This window comes from Akebia trifoliata, chromosome 5, assembly GCF_017979445.1.
Source record: "Akebia trifoliata isolate Shusen 1 chromosome 5, ASM1797944v1, whole genome shotgun sequence".
NCBI classification, from domain to species: Eukaryota; Viridiplantae; Streptophyta; class Magnoliopsida; order Ranunculales; family Lardizabalaceae; genus Akebia; species Akebia trifoliata.
The window spans coordinates 6493998-6511815 of record NC_141379.1 but is presented as its reverse complement, the minus strand read 5'-3'; the positions used below and the strand labels follow the sequence as shown (position 1 = coordinate 6511815).

At 33.0% G+C, this 17818-nt stretch overlaps 1 protein-coding gene and 1 pseudogene across 1 annotated transcript; both read right to left on the bottom strand.

The window, feature by feature from the left end:
• Window positions 1–241: 241 nt before the first annotated feature.
• On the bottom strand, window positions 242–6946 carry LOC147401285 (cystathionine gamma-synthase 1, chloroplastic-like; annotated as a pseudogene).
• A 9019-nt stretch (window positions 6947–15965) lies between these two features.
• Window positions 15966–16788, bottom strand: LOC147401284 (uncharacterized). Its single transcript, XM_086441566.1, has one exon. The coding sequence runs from the start codon at window positions 16719–16721 to the stop codon at window positions 16239–16241; it is 483 nt and encodes a 160-aa protein (XP_086297692.1). The 5' UTR covers window positions 16722–16788; the 3' UTR covers window positions 15966–16238.
• Between the last annotated feature and the right edge of the window lie 1030 nt (window positions 16789–17818).

Sequence of the window (17818 nt, the reverse complement as noted above, 5' to 3'; positions counted from 1 at the left end):
CAAGAGAGAAATAATTATATGTATAAAACCACAAAAGGACAAATAACTTGGTAGACCACACAAGAAGAAACAAGTTGTATGCTGTGATGTTGAAATGAACTATAATGCTGAGGTTCTCCTACATATCATTTCTTTCTGCAATAAGATTTTTGTATAACAAATAAAAATGAAGTTTGATGCCCATACATGACACAAAAAATGGACACATGACAATGAATAGTAATAGCATACATGAGATTCTTTAGCAAACCCTAGTATTCAAGATGAAATTGCTTACTCGGTTCAAAGCACCACCCAAAACATGATGCAATTTATGGACTTTTGAAATCACTTCCACAGAACCACTACTGCAACCTGCAAGAACCTAAAAATAGAATAGGAAATTACTCAATTTTCAGTGTTCTACTTCTCAATAACAATTACATTTCAGCTATGTAAAGCTATATATAAAGAGCAAAGGATGTTTGCAGAACCCACATCATTGTGCCCTCCAGTGAACCTTGCAGAGTGCAGAACAATGTCTGCACCAAGGGCAAGGGCTTTCTGGTTCATGGGTGTGGCAAAAGTTCCATCTACACAGACGAGTGCTCCTTTGTTGTGGCAAAGCTCTGAAACCAACTTATTATCAATGCATCGAAGGTACGGATTGGTTGGAGATTCTGTGAAGAAAAGGAACACCTGTAGGCAAAACAATACAATCAGATTATGAGATTATCATCCTTTGAGAGAATCAAATCAAAGAGCGCTTCCAATAAACAAGACGACCATTTTTGCAGTACTGACATTATCTTGATCCAGTGCAGATTTCAGGCCATCGATGTCAGTAGGGTCAATAACAGTGACCTGCATTGGATTGGAGACAAAAATATGGTAGGTCAAAAGACATAAAAAAAGAGGTCTCGTAAACAAGAAGCTTGGGATAAGTTCCTCAAATGATATTACAACAATAATAGGAAATCAAAAATAAGCAAATGCTTTTCCTAAGTACATTGGCACAAGCAGGACGGTGATATCCATGCTGGGAACAAGATTGTCTTGGATGAATATTCGGGTCTTCCTGTAGCAATCTGTGGTGGTCACAATATGCCCGCCTTTCGTAACCAATGCAAACATCATAACTATAGTAGCACACATGCCAGATGCCACTAAAAGAGTTGATTCAGCCCCCTCAAGTGCACCACTAGAGTAAATAAGACAGAATTTATCTAGTTTAATCATAGTCTACAATTAAAATAATGACCAAGCACATTATAATTCACTACACATTGAAGAAAAAATCATACCTTATCTTCTCCTCCGCAACCACAGTAATTGGGTTTCCATGGTGTCGATATTCAAAACTTGCATGTCACCCCTCCTACCAAAGATCAAAAAATTACATTAGCAAGAAATCTGGCACAGTCCGACAGTTGGGAAAAAGCTTAATTGATTTCGTTAAATACCCATGCGTGTGCTGCCTACAAGAAGTATAACTATCATTGAGGTATGGAATTAATGGACTGGATCAGACTCAAAATCAGGTCTGATAAATTCGACACTAGATCAAGGCTTTGAAACTTGGCTATGATTTATGGTGTATGTTAGGTGGTCAATATGCAAAACATCAGTAGATTAAGCGGTAGCATGACCTTGAAGGATAAGAACATTTAATTTAAATCCTAATACAAAGAGGATTAGTATCTTTTGGCCAAATCACTCTAGCAACTGGCAAGATAAGCAAAAAGGGAACTATTGATGATCGAAAAGTAGTAGATGCATAACACGACTAAGTCGACTTAGAAATTGAAAAGTCATCGAGTAAGACCAGTTACACATTAAGCCCACTCCTCATGTAAGTTATAAGAATAAAGAGGAGTGGGTCTTCAATGTCATTACGATCCTTTATTATCATACATACTAGACAATCTGGATAGAAGGTTACAACAAAGTTATTAATCACCCTTTAAGAGACTACTCTATAAATAGAGAAGCATCTTACTTTCAAACCTAAGGCATAAACCACACAAAAACTCTCTGACACTTATTATCTTCTTCTTGTTCTGTAATTTAACTAAGATCTAACTTGATTGTCGGAGGCTCCTTGGCCGAAACTGCATCGATGTTTTTTTTCAGGTTAAGACGATTCCAGATTGATACTGAAGATTCATAAGCAATATTAGAGAAGACGACTAATTTCAGAAGTTTCATCAGAGAAGACAACCAGAGTTCTTCACCTACTGTAATTTTCATCTTGAGGAAAAGCCAATCAATTGTTATAACACATATCCCTAGGACGAATTGATTATCTTTATAACACGTATCTCGAGGAATGGAATACCCAAAAAATCTCCTACAATCAAGAAGCAAAACTCCAGTAGATTAAGCGGTAGATGAGATGGAGATGCTGAGATAGTTGATTGGAAAGATTGAAAGACAAAAATTAGAAATGAATGCACTTTTGTAAATGTAGTAGTAGTCCCAATAGGTGATAACTAAGATAAAGTTGAATGGGATAGTCTAGTCATGTGCAACAAAGGTCGATCACAATTCACAATCCCAGTTAGAAAGCAGGTGAAAGTTCTATAAGAATGAGAGGAAGCCCCAAAAGAACGTGGATTGAGGTGGTGAAGACATATATGAATTCACATGCTTCAACAAAAGACATGACTCTAGATAGAATTAAAACGAAAAATATGATTTGTTCAGCCGACCCCATATTTTTGGGAACAAATCTGTGATGTTGATGATCCAATCAAATCTAAATGAAATGAAATGGATTTTATCCAATCTGATTCTATGGGGATCCAATGTTGAAATCCAAAAAGGCTCCAATCCAATATCTTATTGGATCAAATCCAATCCTAACCTAACTCTCTTCCGATTGGTTCTGAATCCACCCAGATTTAAACCCTAACCAAATCCAATTGAGGCATGCTTCAAATGTGAGACTCTCATGAGGCACCATGAGGATCTAAGGGGGGTTATTATTTTATTTTTTTCAATCCTTGAAAGCTTGTGCTTTGCTTTAAATGCATTGAAAAATCTTATGCCTTAGGGAAGACACATACCTTTTTAATGTATTTTGGCTAAGATATATGCCTTATGGAGATACATAGGACTTAAGGGAAAGCTTTTTTTTTTTATTCAAAGGCTTACACCTTATGTTAATAGGCATTGAAAATTCTTAGGCCTTAAGGTAAAAAACATGTCTTTTAGATGAATTTTGATAAGAGATATGCCTTACATATATACATAGGGGGCCATTGGAGAGCCAAACATTTTATCCTATATGGATTAGAAGTCTCGGAAGGAGCTTGTTTTTTGCAAGGATGATCTCTATGGTGAGAAGATCATCCTTACAAAAAATCAGCCCATTGTGAAACTTCTAACCTCAATTTACAAGTTGAAGAATCGTGGATTGTCAATTAATTGTAAAGCACTTTTGATGGGGCTAGAAGTTTCAGAATGAGTTAATTTTTTGTGAGATATCCTCGCCATAAAGACCATCCTTGTAAAAATCAGCTCATTCCGAAACTTCTAACCCATATAGGATAAAACACGTTGGCAAAATGTTTGTCACTTGAACGGTTCCCATATATTAAAGAGGTAAAAGATGAAAAATAATAAAGTGGGTTAAAGGGGTAAAAGAGAAAATACAAGAAAGTTATATGGATGAATTATAAATAAAATAAAGTGGGTCCCACAAAACTATACCTTGATGGGAGGGTTAAGGGGGTAAAAGTTGAAAGGGTATTATTAAAGAATTTTGAGGTTAAATGGGTAAATGATGAAAATAGGTTAAAAAGGGTAAAACAAAAATATAGTAAAGTTAGGAGTGAAGAGTAAAGGAAATAAAGTAAGTCTCACAAAATTATAGCTTAATGGGAGATTTATCCCATAGACACAAAAATGTAGAATTGTGGGCCCTAAAGTGGGGTTAAGGGGGAAAGGCAGAAGAAAAAAAAAGTAATAGAGGGTATTATTAAAAAAAAAAAATAGAGATTGAAATGATAAAAAATGAAAAATAATAAAGTGGATTAAATGGGTAAAAGATAAAATATAGTAAAGCTATAGGAGATGAAGTATTAAGAAAATAAAGTGGGTCCTACCATTGTTATTAAAAAATTTGAGGTTAAAAGGTAAAAAAGTAAAAAATAATAATATGGGTTAAAATTAAGATATAATAAAATTAGAGTGAGTAAATAGGAAAGTCAAAAAAGTGTAGTGTAGCTCGATAGGACATTTCTCCAATCACAAAACTGTAGTTGAGGGGACATTTATCTCCAACTCAAAAAATACCATGTTGCTAGCAAATCAGTTGTGTTTTATTATATAGATATATTTTTTGTTGTTGAATATCATAACATAGTACTTATAGTTATAAAATTGTTATTGGTTTGACATTTAATTTATATAAATGTCCTTAGTTACATATGTTGCATCTTTTCATTTGGTTATAACCTCTACAAGCCCTAGACAATTTGCAACTCTAGCAATCCTCGGCTTTTCTTCTTTAATTATTTTGACTTTTCTTCCATGTTTCTATCCCTTTCAATGCCGAAGCTACTCCACTTCTTCTAGTGTTAGAATAATGTTAGTTAGTGGTATGTTGGCTTTTGTTTGAGGGTTTAAAACTGTGAAAGTTAGAGATATGAAACTATTGATTAGGTAATTAAATTTTCTTCATTTGAGTTTGGGTATTAAGCTTTGGAATTTGAATTGTTGTTTTTCTGTAAGATTTGCTAATTTTCTCCTTATTAGATTATTCATTTATATTTCTATTTAAAAAATGCATGCTCATGAGGCTAATTTCTCAAAGCTTTGACTAGTAAAACACCTTGTCTCATGCCTTAGTGTTTAAAAACATTTGACAACCCTAAACATACCAAAGTATTAGGTCCTTGTGTTCAAAAGTTGGACCCTATCCCCAACAGTTGTGTTGCATTTGGGCGTAATGCACAAATTGAGAATTTGATATCCCTATGGCTACTAGAATATATATCTAAGGCTGTCAATGGATGCTTATTGGTTTGAATACGGTAATATCCAAAAAATTTATCTGATATCCGAATTTGAATCTAATTATCCTATCGGATAATATCCGATTAGAATTCGAATAATTTGTATATTTAAAAAAAAAAAAAAACTAATTTTTCCTTATCCAATTGATTTTTTATTATTTAAAAAACCTATTATATATTATAGTATGTATATAATAAATAAAACAAATAAAATAATATATATTATATTATTTATATAAAAGATAAATCAAATAAAATAATTTATATTATATATTATTTCGAATCGGATATTATCGGATTTGAAATGTTAATATCCGAATCCGTATCCGATAAGGATTCGAATATATAAAGCCATCCGAATTAGAATTCGATATTCGAAAATTTCAGATAATATTTGATTTTTCGAATTCGAATTCGAATCGGATTCGAAATTTTTGACCATCCATTGACACCCCTAAGAATAACTACATTAAATAATCAAGCGCACCACCCATTAATCAGTTTCTTGTTGTCAGGCATTGAAGAAACTAGTCCAGTTCATTGGCTCTTCAACAAACAAAAGTATATATTCTTCAGCTTTTCACCATAAAAAACTGATTCAATTACGTGAATGCTGGACAAGGATAATACTTTTAACGCAATAAAATACAACAAAACGTTTACAAGAAGACAAACTTTCAGGGGTAGCTCAGAGTAGACCTTGAAATCAATGAGCTCGTCAGAGTTCTTGGACCAGTAAGCAGAAGTGTTCACAACAGGGGTGGTGATTCCATCATTAACGATACCACGACCTAATCTTTCACCTGCACACATAAAAAATAAATCACATATTGTTTTCAATCACAAATAAATATAATTCAGAACCCTTTTGACAACAAGTTTGAACCAGCAGATTCAGTTCTGGTCCAGCCTATAAATCAACTCTGCGAGCAAACCCATTAAATGGAAACACATAGCTATTCTTTCTCACTCATTTCATGTTGAGAAACACTTTCCTTTCAAATCTTAATAAGGGTCATTGAGTTCAAATGGATTACTAAATTGGCAATCCAACACCACAGCCCTCTCCATTTCATAGAAAAATTGGGACTTGATCCAAGGTTTTGAAAATGGATGGCTACTTAACTCCCACCGAAGTCCGAAATTTATAATTAAAATTTAATGGTGAAAAGTAACTTCTTTTTATTTATTAAAAAAAAAAAAGTAACTTCTTTTATAAATATGTGAGACGGATCATGCGACATATGTGAAAACAATGTAATAATAATAATTTTTTAAAATATGGGTTAGAAGTTTCGGATTGAGCTGATTTTTTGTGAGCATGATCGTCCAATCTAAAATTTCTAACCCCATCGAAAGTGATTTAGAATGTGGACTGTCAATTTTTTACCAATAATTTGTAAACCACTTTTGATGGACTCAGAAGTTTCAGATTGAACTGATTTTTTGTGAGGGTGATCTTCTCATCAACAACAACATCCACCACTTCATCATCAATCACATTTGCGTCAATGTTAGCGGCAGAACCATTAGCGACAACACGTCTAATGTTGTTGGTGTTGTTCATCCATGAAGCAGCGACCAATTGCACAATGCCAATGTTGCTATAGTTCCTCTGAGCTTTTATACTAAGCTGACAAATGGAATTCGGAGGAAACCTAAAGATTAAAGAAGATAGACCAGATGAACCGAACGATCCACAAATTGGAACCGAGTTCGCTTTTCTAGAGAATCGGCTCGAACTCGTCTTCTCTGCTCGAGGATTGGAAGAAATATCGAGATCTGATCTGCATTTGAATGAAGGAAAAACCCTAGCTAATTAAGCTGGAGACCAACATGATTTCTCCTCTCTCTCTCTCTGAATTCTGAATCAATCCTTCTTCTTGATTCTTGAAGAAAAAGTACGTGAGTTTTATGTTACGTACAATGATTGGGGAATTAACCATGGTTAAGTTTTTCAACTGTGGTTAGTTACTTGAGGTTACTCAGTCTCAGGTGCTGTTTGTTAAACTAAAAAAAATAAGTGTTGAATAGCATTAAGCACTGAAACTTATAAGCGCTGAATTTAAGTACTGAAAAAGTTGTTTGTTTAGATGCTGAATCATGTTTGTTACACATTCTTGAAGCTAATAAATTGTCTTTGTTATCCTTACAATCATATTATATATTCTTTGCATGTTTCAAATGCCTATTTCTTATTAAACGCAATAAAATATATTATTTCTTATAAAATTAAAATACAATTCATTTTTAAATAATAAATAATACTCAAATCTTCAATTTATAAATAATAATTTCTATTTGTAAAAATCGACAAATTTCAAATTAAAAATAATAATGTCATACAAATCACCAAAATTTGAAATTAACATTAAAAGCACTTAATTTTGGATGAATAATTTTCGATGGAAATGAAGGATGTGTAATTATAAAAGCACCCTATGAATTAATAAGGGCAACTCACATCATAGCCAATATTTTTTGTTTGAAAATTTTTGGAGTAAGCAAATTTTTAGTGAGGATGGTCTATATGGTCTAAAAATCAATCCATTTTGAAACTTCTAACCCGTCAAAAATAATTTTTCAAAAAAAAAAAAAAAAGGACGATTTGCGGTTCTTGAACTTATTTTGATAGGGTTAGAAGTTTCTGGATGGGTTAATTTTTGGTGAGGATGATCTCATTGTAGAGATCATCTTCATCAAAAATCAACTTATTCCAAAAAATTTAACCCATATAAGACAAAATAATTTAGCCATGGTGTGGATTTATTAATTTGTGGGGTGCTTATATACTAATGAGGAGATCATCCTCACCAAAAATCAACTCATTTAAAAAATTTTAACCCATCTAAGACAAAATAATTTAGCCATAGTGTGGGTTTATTAATTTGTGGGGTGCTTATATACTTATCCATAGGATATAAAAGGTAATATCTTTTTAAGTATAAGGGCATACTTGTCCGTGTCAAAATAAGCGAAGTGCTTACCGCTTTAGCACTTTGTTTTTAGCATAAAAAATAGTGCTGAATTTTTTTCACTTATTTTCAACAATAAGCGTTGAAAATATAAAGTAAACAAACGCGCGCTATTTTAACAAAAAGTGCTGAATTTAATTTTTTTCAGCAATAAACGCTGAAAAATAGCGCAAACAAACACTACCTCAGTCACAAGGCGGATGACGAGGACTATGATTCACATAAGTGAAGGAGTGCTGATTTTTTAACTCAACCTAACAGCCGAATCAAAACTCCCCGACATGGCATGCGGAGAAAGCCATATATTCTTTGGCTTATGATACACAATTGTACGAGTGCGATTTTGTTGACAGGTATATTGTTGACACATAGTGACCTCGCAATCCTATTGGTGGATTGCTTAGAATAGTTTTTGTAGCAGTTCCTCCATCTTAATTTTATTTATAATTCTTATACTCTTTATTAATTAAATTTAAATTCAAAAACTGATATTTTTAATTGAAATAGCAAAATATTTGTCTCACTAACTAACGTAATAAGATTTTAATTTAATCCTTACTAAGGGTCTTTTTACTTATATGGATAACCACATCACCAGTCCAACACTACCACAGCCCTCTAAATTTCATCAAAAGCCTTAGATATAAAAATAAAAAAAAAATTTATGAAACAATATTTTTTAGCTTGATGTAAATTTTTAATAATTACCGAACTTCCAAATAACTCTCAAACTTAAAATTGAAATATAATAGTGATAAATAACTTTTTTTTTTTTATATACATCTTCAAAATATTTTTTCAAAACCCTTGAAAATGACTTTTTTTTATAAATAAATAAATAAAAACATTTGTAATGGAGTGGAGTCTCCAAAACTCAATTGAAATGTCAAAAATCTAATTTTTAGATGAAAATGATAAATTCAAACGGTTAGAACATTCAATCGTGAGAAATGGAGGAGATGAGGTCCAAGGACCACTTACAAAGAAAAAGTTTACTAAATGTCCTGCCAAGCTATCATTGAAAACTTCCCTCCGTGAGAGTCCTATAAGTAATTTTCCCAAAAATCTACGATTCTTTGTACATACCACACTTCAGTGAGTTTTTGAGTTACTCTATCAGATTGAGTTAGAAAATCAGCACTCTTGCTGTTATTGATTTTATCACCCAAATCCTCTCTGCATTCCACCAAGTTCTCAAAGGACCTTGAATAAAAATTGCAAAGGGACCAATATATTAATGTGCAGTTGAAAACACGTTGTCTCTGTTAAAAATTACTAACAGAGTAATAGAACTTGGTACCAAAGGCCTTGCCAATTATTTTATTTGACCATGTTAATGAATTTCTGACTGTTGCAGAGTAATATGAACTACTAAAATGTCTCACTTTGACAACAAACACAATTCACATCTCACTTCCATCTAAATTTATTTATCTTGATTTGTTCCATGGATTTACTCTTAGATAATTACCAAAATTTTTTTTGATGAAATTTGTTGAAAAGATGATTATATATTCTAAGAGATAGAATAGAAGTCGAAAAACAAAGTAGGCAAAATTTTCAAAACATACACGACATATCGATTATTTATCAAAACGGAGCACTATCTTATTTACCAAAATGATAAAAATAGTTATTTCCATATTTTTACTACTAAAAATACTTTTTTTGTCGGAATGATCCTTCTGACATGATATCAGAATGTATTTTATATAATGTCAGAATGATCTTTGTGACAAAAAGAGTATTTTCGATAGTAAAAATATGAAAATTACTGCTTTTACCATTTTGGTAAATAAGATGTATAGTGCTCCGTTTGATGAATTTCTCAATAATGTATGTATGGAAATGAAGACTTTTATTCAATTAGCCTTATGAGGATTGTACGGCCAACTCTTCTCTTTTCTTTATGTATTCTAGGATGCTTATTCACTTGTGCTCACCGCATTATCAATTTCTAGGTAACATGTAAATTTGTTTTATCATATCCATGCTGATTTCAAGTAAATAGTGCATACAATTACAAGCCAAATATCACATGTATATAATTCAGTTGAGAATAACTTCATAAAAAATCATAGAATTGTATTTCTCAAGAAGAAAAAAATAAAAATGTTCATTTATAACTGATAATTAATTTCTTAATTATAATGCAATACAAGAGACCAACAAATATATTTACAATCTACAAAGTGCACTTTGGGGAAGGGTAAATTATCATGATTTCATTTTATGACACATTTTTCACTAAAAGTGAATTTGATGTTTCAGGTTGATGAAAGTGTGCTCTTCCTATGGAACAACGACCACATTGTGAGCTTGATTGCCCAGAACTGCAACGTCATTTTACAAATCATCCTTGAGGCATTGTGAAAGATGTTCTTTGGAGATGGACGATGAGCTGTTTGAAGAGTGCCAGACATTGTACAAAAAGAAAGAAGCCATGAACAAAGGCATGGAAGAGCACGGGGAATTGACATGGAAGCATAATTTTGTAAAGAACCCAATAACCTTGCTTACAGCTTGGTTGTCTCGTACAATAGTAGATGTAATTAGGTGTGATGCTTAGTGTGTTAGAGAATAAGATGCATTGTATTAAGGTGCATGAGATACACTGTATTATTGTTAGTGTATCTCATCACAAATGAAAGGTTTGTGATAGAGGACACTCTAGAATATTTATATGAGGTAGTTTCCATATGTAATATTCATCCAAGAATTATCAATTAAATCAGTTTTCTACATAGTATTGCACCTCAATTGGCGATGTGGCACTGAAGAGGCACTAGAAGTCTAGAACAACATAACAACCCCAAATTATTGAGATGGCTGACTTAGTAAGGTTAGACAACTTGAATGTAGTTATTTTGGAAGGTGCGAGCAAACTTGGTTGTTTGAGTCGGGTTATCATACCATATATCTGGGCTCAATTCGCATCACTATGCTATTCATTTTATTAACAATAGGCTAATTTGACTAGCCCAAAGAACAGTAGACAAGGGTAAAACTCATCCATAATGTATCACTTTTAGATGAGGAATCCAATTAGACCTCCCTTGTGCTTTCAGTCCACCAAAACACAACCCTAAATATATTTCAAGTAATTTCAGTTTTTCCAACTAGGTCTAGAGGATCAGTCAAAGATTGGATCGAGTTAATTCGTTTTTATTTGATTTGACTCAGTCAATGTTGTTGATTTCTTTCTTCGATACATCTTAACCCGATCATAAGTATTAAAATAAGTGTCGGCAAGCCTATCTACGTCACCATGTTACCCAACAGAAGCAAGAGAAAGAAAAAGAAGAAGAGAAACTAATGTTGCAAGATGAAAAAGAAGAGAATGATGCCCATGAGTTTTTGGTATTTGTTTTAATGTGTGTGGAGGATCAAGAGACTAGAATTAGGTTTGTGGATTAATTTATTCTTGATTTTGTAAGCCTTGGCCAAAATTTTCAAGTGGGGGCACTAATTCTAGACAACAAAAAGAAGGAAACTTTGGAAAAATTCGTTTTATTTGGAAATCTTTGACTGATCCAATTCGTTTTCTAAAATTGAAATAGAAATTAAGTAGGACTACTTAAATAACTAAAAAAAAATATAAACTCAATAAAAAAAGAGTCCTATTTGGAAATCTTTGACTGATCTTCTTCCTCCTGGAGATGTCTATTATACTTTTCCACAAGTTCTCTTATTTGGAAAAGAACTAGCATTTAAAAGCATACCACGTAGCCAAGCCCGCCACTATAGTTGCCATTAGTAGCTCAATGGTTTTTAGGTTTTAATTATGGGATAGAAGAGCAGTTCTTAAGTACACAAATATCCATCGAGGTAGAAAATGCAACTGGCAAGTCGTTTGAAAAAAAATTCACAAAAAATTCTTGCATAGAGAGAACAATGCAAGAAAGTTTAGAACTACTGAGTTAAGCGCACTTACTTCCAATACATCGTAAAATTAATGATTGAAGCTTCAAGTAAGCTTTGTACTTTGAAAATGGAATACCTTGGTAGACATGATGATAAGGTCCCAATTATTCGATTTTTGGGACCGTAATTGCACTAAGATTACCATTGCATAAATGTTAGTTCCTTTAAATAATTGCAAAATTATTTTATTTATCCAAATTAATAGAGCTAATGATATATTAGTGTTAATTGTAGCGCACGTGGAAGTTATCAAATCGCGAAATAATTACGGTTACAATACACGAGTCGAAAGGAAGCATCCAGAAGAACCTCGATCGATTTGGGCGCCACGTGACCGCGCCGCGGCTAGGCATGACCGCGCCGCGGTCATCTCGAGGAATTTGTCCTCGAGATTTTCACAGAAGCTTCCAATTGCTTCGGTGGTTGTAACTGAATGGGTAGTTCGAAGCGAATCATCCGAAAAGTTGACCCGATTACCCGAATACGAATGTTATAAATTGGAGGGTTGATTTTAGAGAAGGGGTCTTCTCTTGGCTTTCTTCTTCTCTAATTTTTGTCTTCTCCTCTTCTCTTCTTCCATAATTTTTGGTTTTTCTTCTTTTAATTCTCTGTAATTTTTCCTTTTGGTGAGATCTTGAGTGTAGTGAGAAGATCAAGAGGAACCATTCATTTTTTGTGTAATTGTTGGGAGAGCTATAAAAGAAGAATTTCGGATCGATCATCATCTTCATCTTCTTCACCTATTCTCTCTTTTCTCTTTTATTATTTTTCTGCAATTACAATGCTTGCAATGATTGGCTAAATTCTCATTAGAGAAGTTAAGGAAGCCATAGCAAATTAATCCCTCTAGTGTAGATTTAAATTCTTGCTTTGCTTACATGTTTTAATTCTGAAAATTCTATTCTGATTAAAGTAATCCAACTTATAATTCTGATCCAACTTAGATAGCCATTACTTAGATAAGTTCAAGAATGGCTATGCTATGTGAAAAATCAGAAGATGAGTTGGGCAATCTCAATCATACTAGTGTTTTCATGAATATCCTTTGATTACTCTTAAGGATTTAATTGTTCCACCGTCCGATCCATGAGCAATGACTTGTTCCATGGATTGAGTTATATTCCGAATTTATCTACATTATGGATTAATTGCAAATGTTTGATTAACTTCTCTAATCTCTCTCTTAGATTTTCAATCTTTCTTTTCTATTTTTAATTTCAATTGCAAGTAATTTTCATTTCATTTGTGCAACAAATCAATTTTGTTTTTAAGAAAAATCTGTTGTTAATTCTGTTTTGGCCTTTTTATTCGAATGAGATTTTGAATCCAAATTGTCCCTGTGGAACGAATTCGACTTACCAAAGTCCATCTCTTAAATCTCTATCTTTGCATCTTTATAACAAGCTTTACAATCGATCACATGACCGTCTATGTTTTGGTCAATATTAGAGATAATCCCTTAGTGATGACATTCCTCTTTAACCTAGTTTTTCTTTGAGAGAGGAACATCCAAGCTTGTGCTCCGCCAAAATTTCTATCTAATTCTTAAGGTTTGAAGGTTGAAGAAGATAAAATCCTAATGTTATAGATTGCAAATAAACTTGGCTGAAGAGGAGAAAATCAAAGGACCATCTGAAAAGATGAAGGTGTTTGAGTTATTTATGTAATTTCTCTTTGAAAACACCTAGGTCTAGAAGAAATGACATGTCATCAATTTGAAAACATAGGTGTATCTTTAGGATCAAAATGTGGAAGGGCACTTTTAAATCATTTTTTTTAGGGGGACCTTCCATCGTGAGAACTTTTCAAGTCTCATGAGTTATTTAATTTTATTTTTGAGAGGTTTTTCGGAAGACCTACCAATAGGGGATTAATCGTAATTGTATTTGAGCGAAAAGTTGGAGTTAGATTTTGAGAGTGCCTTAAAATATTTATAAGAGTTCCCCCTCCCCTTCTTTTCAAACACTTACTACATATTTTTTTTTGGCAAGGATCTTCTCATAACATGAGATAGGGTTAACAATTTAAATTTGGAGGGCTTCTTTGAAATGGGGCCTCAGGCCGTTTCCTAAGTCGCCTTATGGTTGAGCCATCCCTACTGTCAGAACCATGTTACTAGAAGAGGCAGATATGATGCTTGCATTGATTAAGTTCTGATGGTATAGCTTTCTATGATTTTTATAGTTGTTATTAAAATAGAAGAATAAGAATTTACTTACAAAAGTAAGTGGTTAGGTAAAATAATCATGTTACTTGTGTGTCCATTATCACTTGTAAAAAATCAATGGCATTTTGAAAAAATATAAAATTTTAGAGATCACATTAACTTTTTTGTAATAGTATCACTTTTAATGCAAATCAACTTGAATTGCAACTCATGCTATTTCAAAAAATCAACACAAACAAGTTAATTTTCAGAGAGAGAGAGATTGGGTAATTTGTATTGGCAACTTAATGGATGATTTTGATTTGTGATGATTAAGTGATCAAAATGTCTTTAGGTTGCATTTAAGTTTTGAATATATAAGTAGCAAAGATATCTACACTAGTGAAGGCAACTTGATAATTTTAAGTTGAGATATTTTCTCACCAAGAGAAAATCTACATTTCGTTGGTCATGTTGAGATTTGATATCTCAATAGAGACTATATTCTGTTGGCCATTCCAAATATTGCATTTAGCATAGGAAGCATTAGGTGTTGGTCACAAACAATGACCAATATCAAATACAACATTTGGCAGAGTCGCTATCAAGAGTGGCGTCCTTTCCTATGTCAACATAGGGTGTCTACATGGTGCGTTTTGGTTGGATATTAAATACATTGAGCTGCCTACAATATATTAATCTATTAACGAGAAACAAGCATAGATTTCACCATCGTCACCGTCATCTAGGTCTTATCCCAAACATTGGGCTGGAAAATGAATCTTAATTCGTCGTTCAACACTGTCTACAGCTTTTTATGCTTTTGTTTTTGGTCAAGCATGTTTTGTACCCGACTCGAATTTGTTTCCATCCTTCCTCTATCCTTTTTACAAACTTCAACGTGCACCAAACCTCATTAACGTCATCATTGGTCTTTGTTGTGCATGCCTATACCATCTAAACTGACCTTCATTTATTCTTGTAGATGCTATTGATACTATTATTAGATAATTATATTTTCTTAAGCAAACTCGTTTTTATTTGTTTTTCCTTATCTACCACTCATTCATCTCAACATTACTGTCTATACCACGTTCATTCTAGGAACATATCGTTTATTAAATGCCCAATATTTAGCTCTATCAAACATAGCTCATATTTTGTCTGTTTTGCAAAATTTCCTCTTTAGTTTAATCAGTAGATACCGATTGTGTCATACTTAAGATGCGCATCTCCACATTAATCACCAAATACTAATTTTATGGCTACATATTGACCAATTTCTCTATCTTTATGGATAATTGGCAAAACATAGATTGCAACTGATGAACAACAATGATGCAAGATTTTCTACCCAAGATTTCAATGTAACAAAAATAGTTTATCATCAATTAAAACTAAAATTTTATAAACAGTATAAATGTCCAATTTTGTTCGATAATTTTCTCATTGTAGCTTTTGATCCCTACTTATCGCGCTCCCGTGAAGAAACACTGTTATATTGTGAAGAAACAAAGTTATATTTTGAACATAGAACATTCCACGAACCCAGGAAATGGTATCACATGACAAACATAACATAATGCACAAAAAGTTTGTCGCATTTCTAGATATTAATCACTATAAACCAGAGACAGAACATTCATACATTACAAAGAAATTAGTGTTCAAAAGTTTCTACCAAATCCAAATCCATTTTATCTCCTTTCACTCCTAAAGTTGATTATCATCATCTTATGCAACAACAACAACAATAACAACAATTAAATTTTGATGCCACCCTCAACCCCCCACCAAAAAAAATTCAAAACCATCGAAACCCATGAAGCTGCAGAAATTTGCATATTTATGAGAATCAACACAATTCATTAACAATTGTATTCAAATTGGTTTCAACCAAACTATTTCATTTCGAATCAATTATTATAACAGAAAATTCTTGCATTGAGAACAATAATTCTCTAAGCTACATTAAACCTACTTATCGAGGAATACAAATTGAGTCACATTGGTGTCAAAAATCATGTTTACATATGAATTAAGTAACAAAATGAACATTTATTTATTCTCAAAGAGAACTAAAAAGAGTAAACCTCAACTATAAAAAGCTCAAGATCTCTTAATTACCTCTTAAGGCTCTGAAAATCTTTATAACACAAACTCCTCCAAAAGAAGGAAATTTTTTAAAATCCTCTATTTTTCCTGTTTGGCCGCCTTTGCCATGGCTTCTCGCTCCAATTCATTCTCTGCTTCTTCTTCCACCGCTTTTTCGGCCCGAAGTACTGGTTCGTAGTAATCAGAGTGAACCTCCATACATTTCTTAAGCAATTCGGTCATCTCGAAACACTTCTCAACGATATCTTCTTTGTTCTTCTCTGCTTCTTTGATGCAATTCTCCCAATCGATGAACCTCTCCTTACATCCACCTCCCTTCATGAACAAGCAGAAACCACACTCTCCCTCTTCTTCATCTTCTGTTTCCCTGTTTTCTTCATTGATGGAGACATTCGATTGAACTGAAACTTGTAGGGTTTGATCTTCTAGGGTTTCACTGTCGAGAGGAGGATTTGATTCTGTTGATGTTTGGGTTTTTAGGGTTTCGGTTTCGTTTGGAGGGTTTGAATTTGGTGTTGAAGGAGTTTCGCTTTCTAGGGTTTTAGAAACAGAAGAAGACATGTCGAGGGTTTAACGATCTCAAGGCCTAGCGACATTTTTCCAGTTAAACCCCTAAAACCCTGGAAGAATCCTCGTTCTGGGTCATAGAAAATAGAATTTTTCTTCGGTCCAAGCAAATGGGTTCACCCACACCACACGCCCAATTGGATCGGATCTAACATTCGTTTCACCATGGGAATTAGGGGTCCAACTTGATTCGGATTGGGCCTAAATCAGAATAGGTCGACTCCACTAAATAAAAACCTGAATCAACCCAAATGGCCATAGAACCAAATCAAAGTAGTAAATCACTAAAAATTTTGTCCTCGGTTTGGTTCACTTTATACAAGTCTTGAACTAAGAATCGAACAAAACTAATTGATTCTTCATTTTTTAAAACCCATAACTGAGGCGTAAGCTCTTCTAAACTAAATCAAACTAGTCCAAAACTATCAATTTGATTATGTTCTCAGTTTGAATCGAACCAAGTTATATCCCTAGTAGGAATTAGGACCCAAGATTGGTTTAAATTTGGATAATATATTCATATTTAAATCTGTTTAACTTTTATATAGTATTTTAGTCATATTATTTTATCACTGGCAAATCAACCCAATTCTCATGTAAGAGATTTCAATTAGGCCCACTAATCCAGCTTAGCCCAATACTTGATATTTAGCCTGCAAAGATAGTGTTAGGTTAAAAATATTTCAGCCCATATATCTGAGCCCGCCCGTTGAAAGCCCTAATGTATCCTAAAACAGTGCTTCTTGAGCATACTCTATGAAATTGATTCATTCAATTTGGTGGGACTTTATAAATCTCCATCCCAAACTATGCTTTTTCATAAATTCTCTAAAAAATAACTTTATTGGGTAAGATTTTTTCATAAACTCCCCATTATACTTCATTGAAACAATTATATTTCAACATAAAAGAGTTGCAATATTCTTTTAGAAACTTAAATTAAAGTAAAATTACTTTACCTCCTTTGAAAATTGTACTACTTCTTTAGAAATTCAAATTTTCATCTTCTACTTTTAATTCATCCCTCGATACAAGAAATAATTTCTGATCACTTAGTTGTATTGTATATGAAGCATGGTTTTTTAACTCGT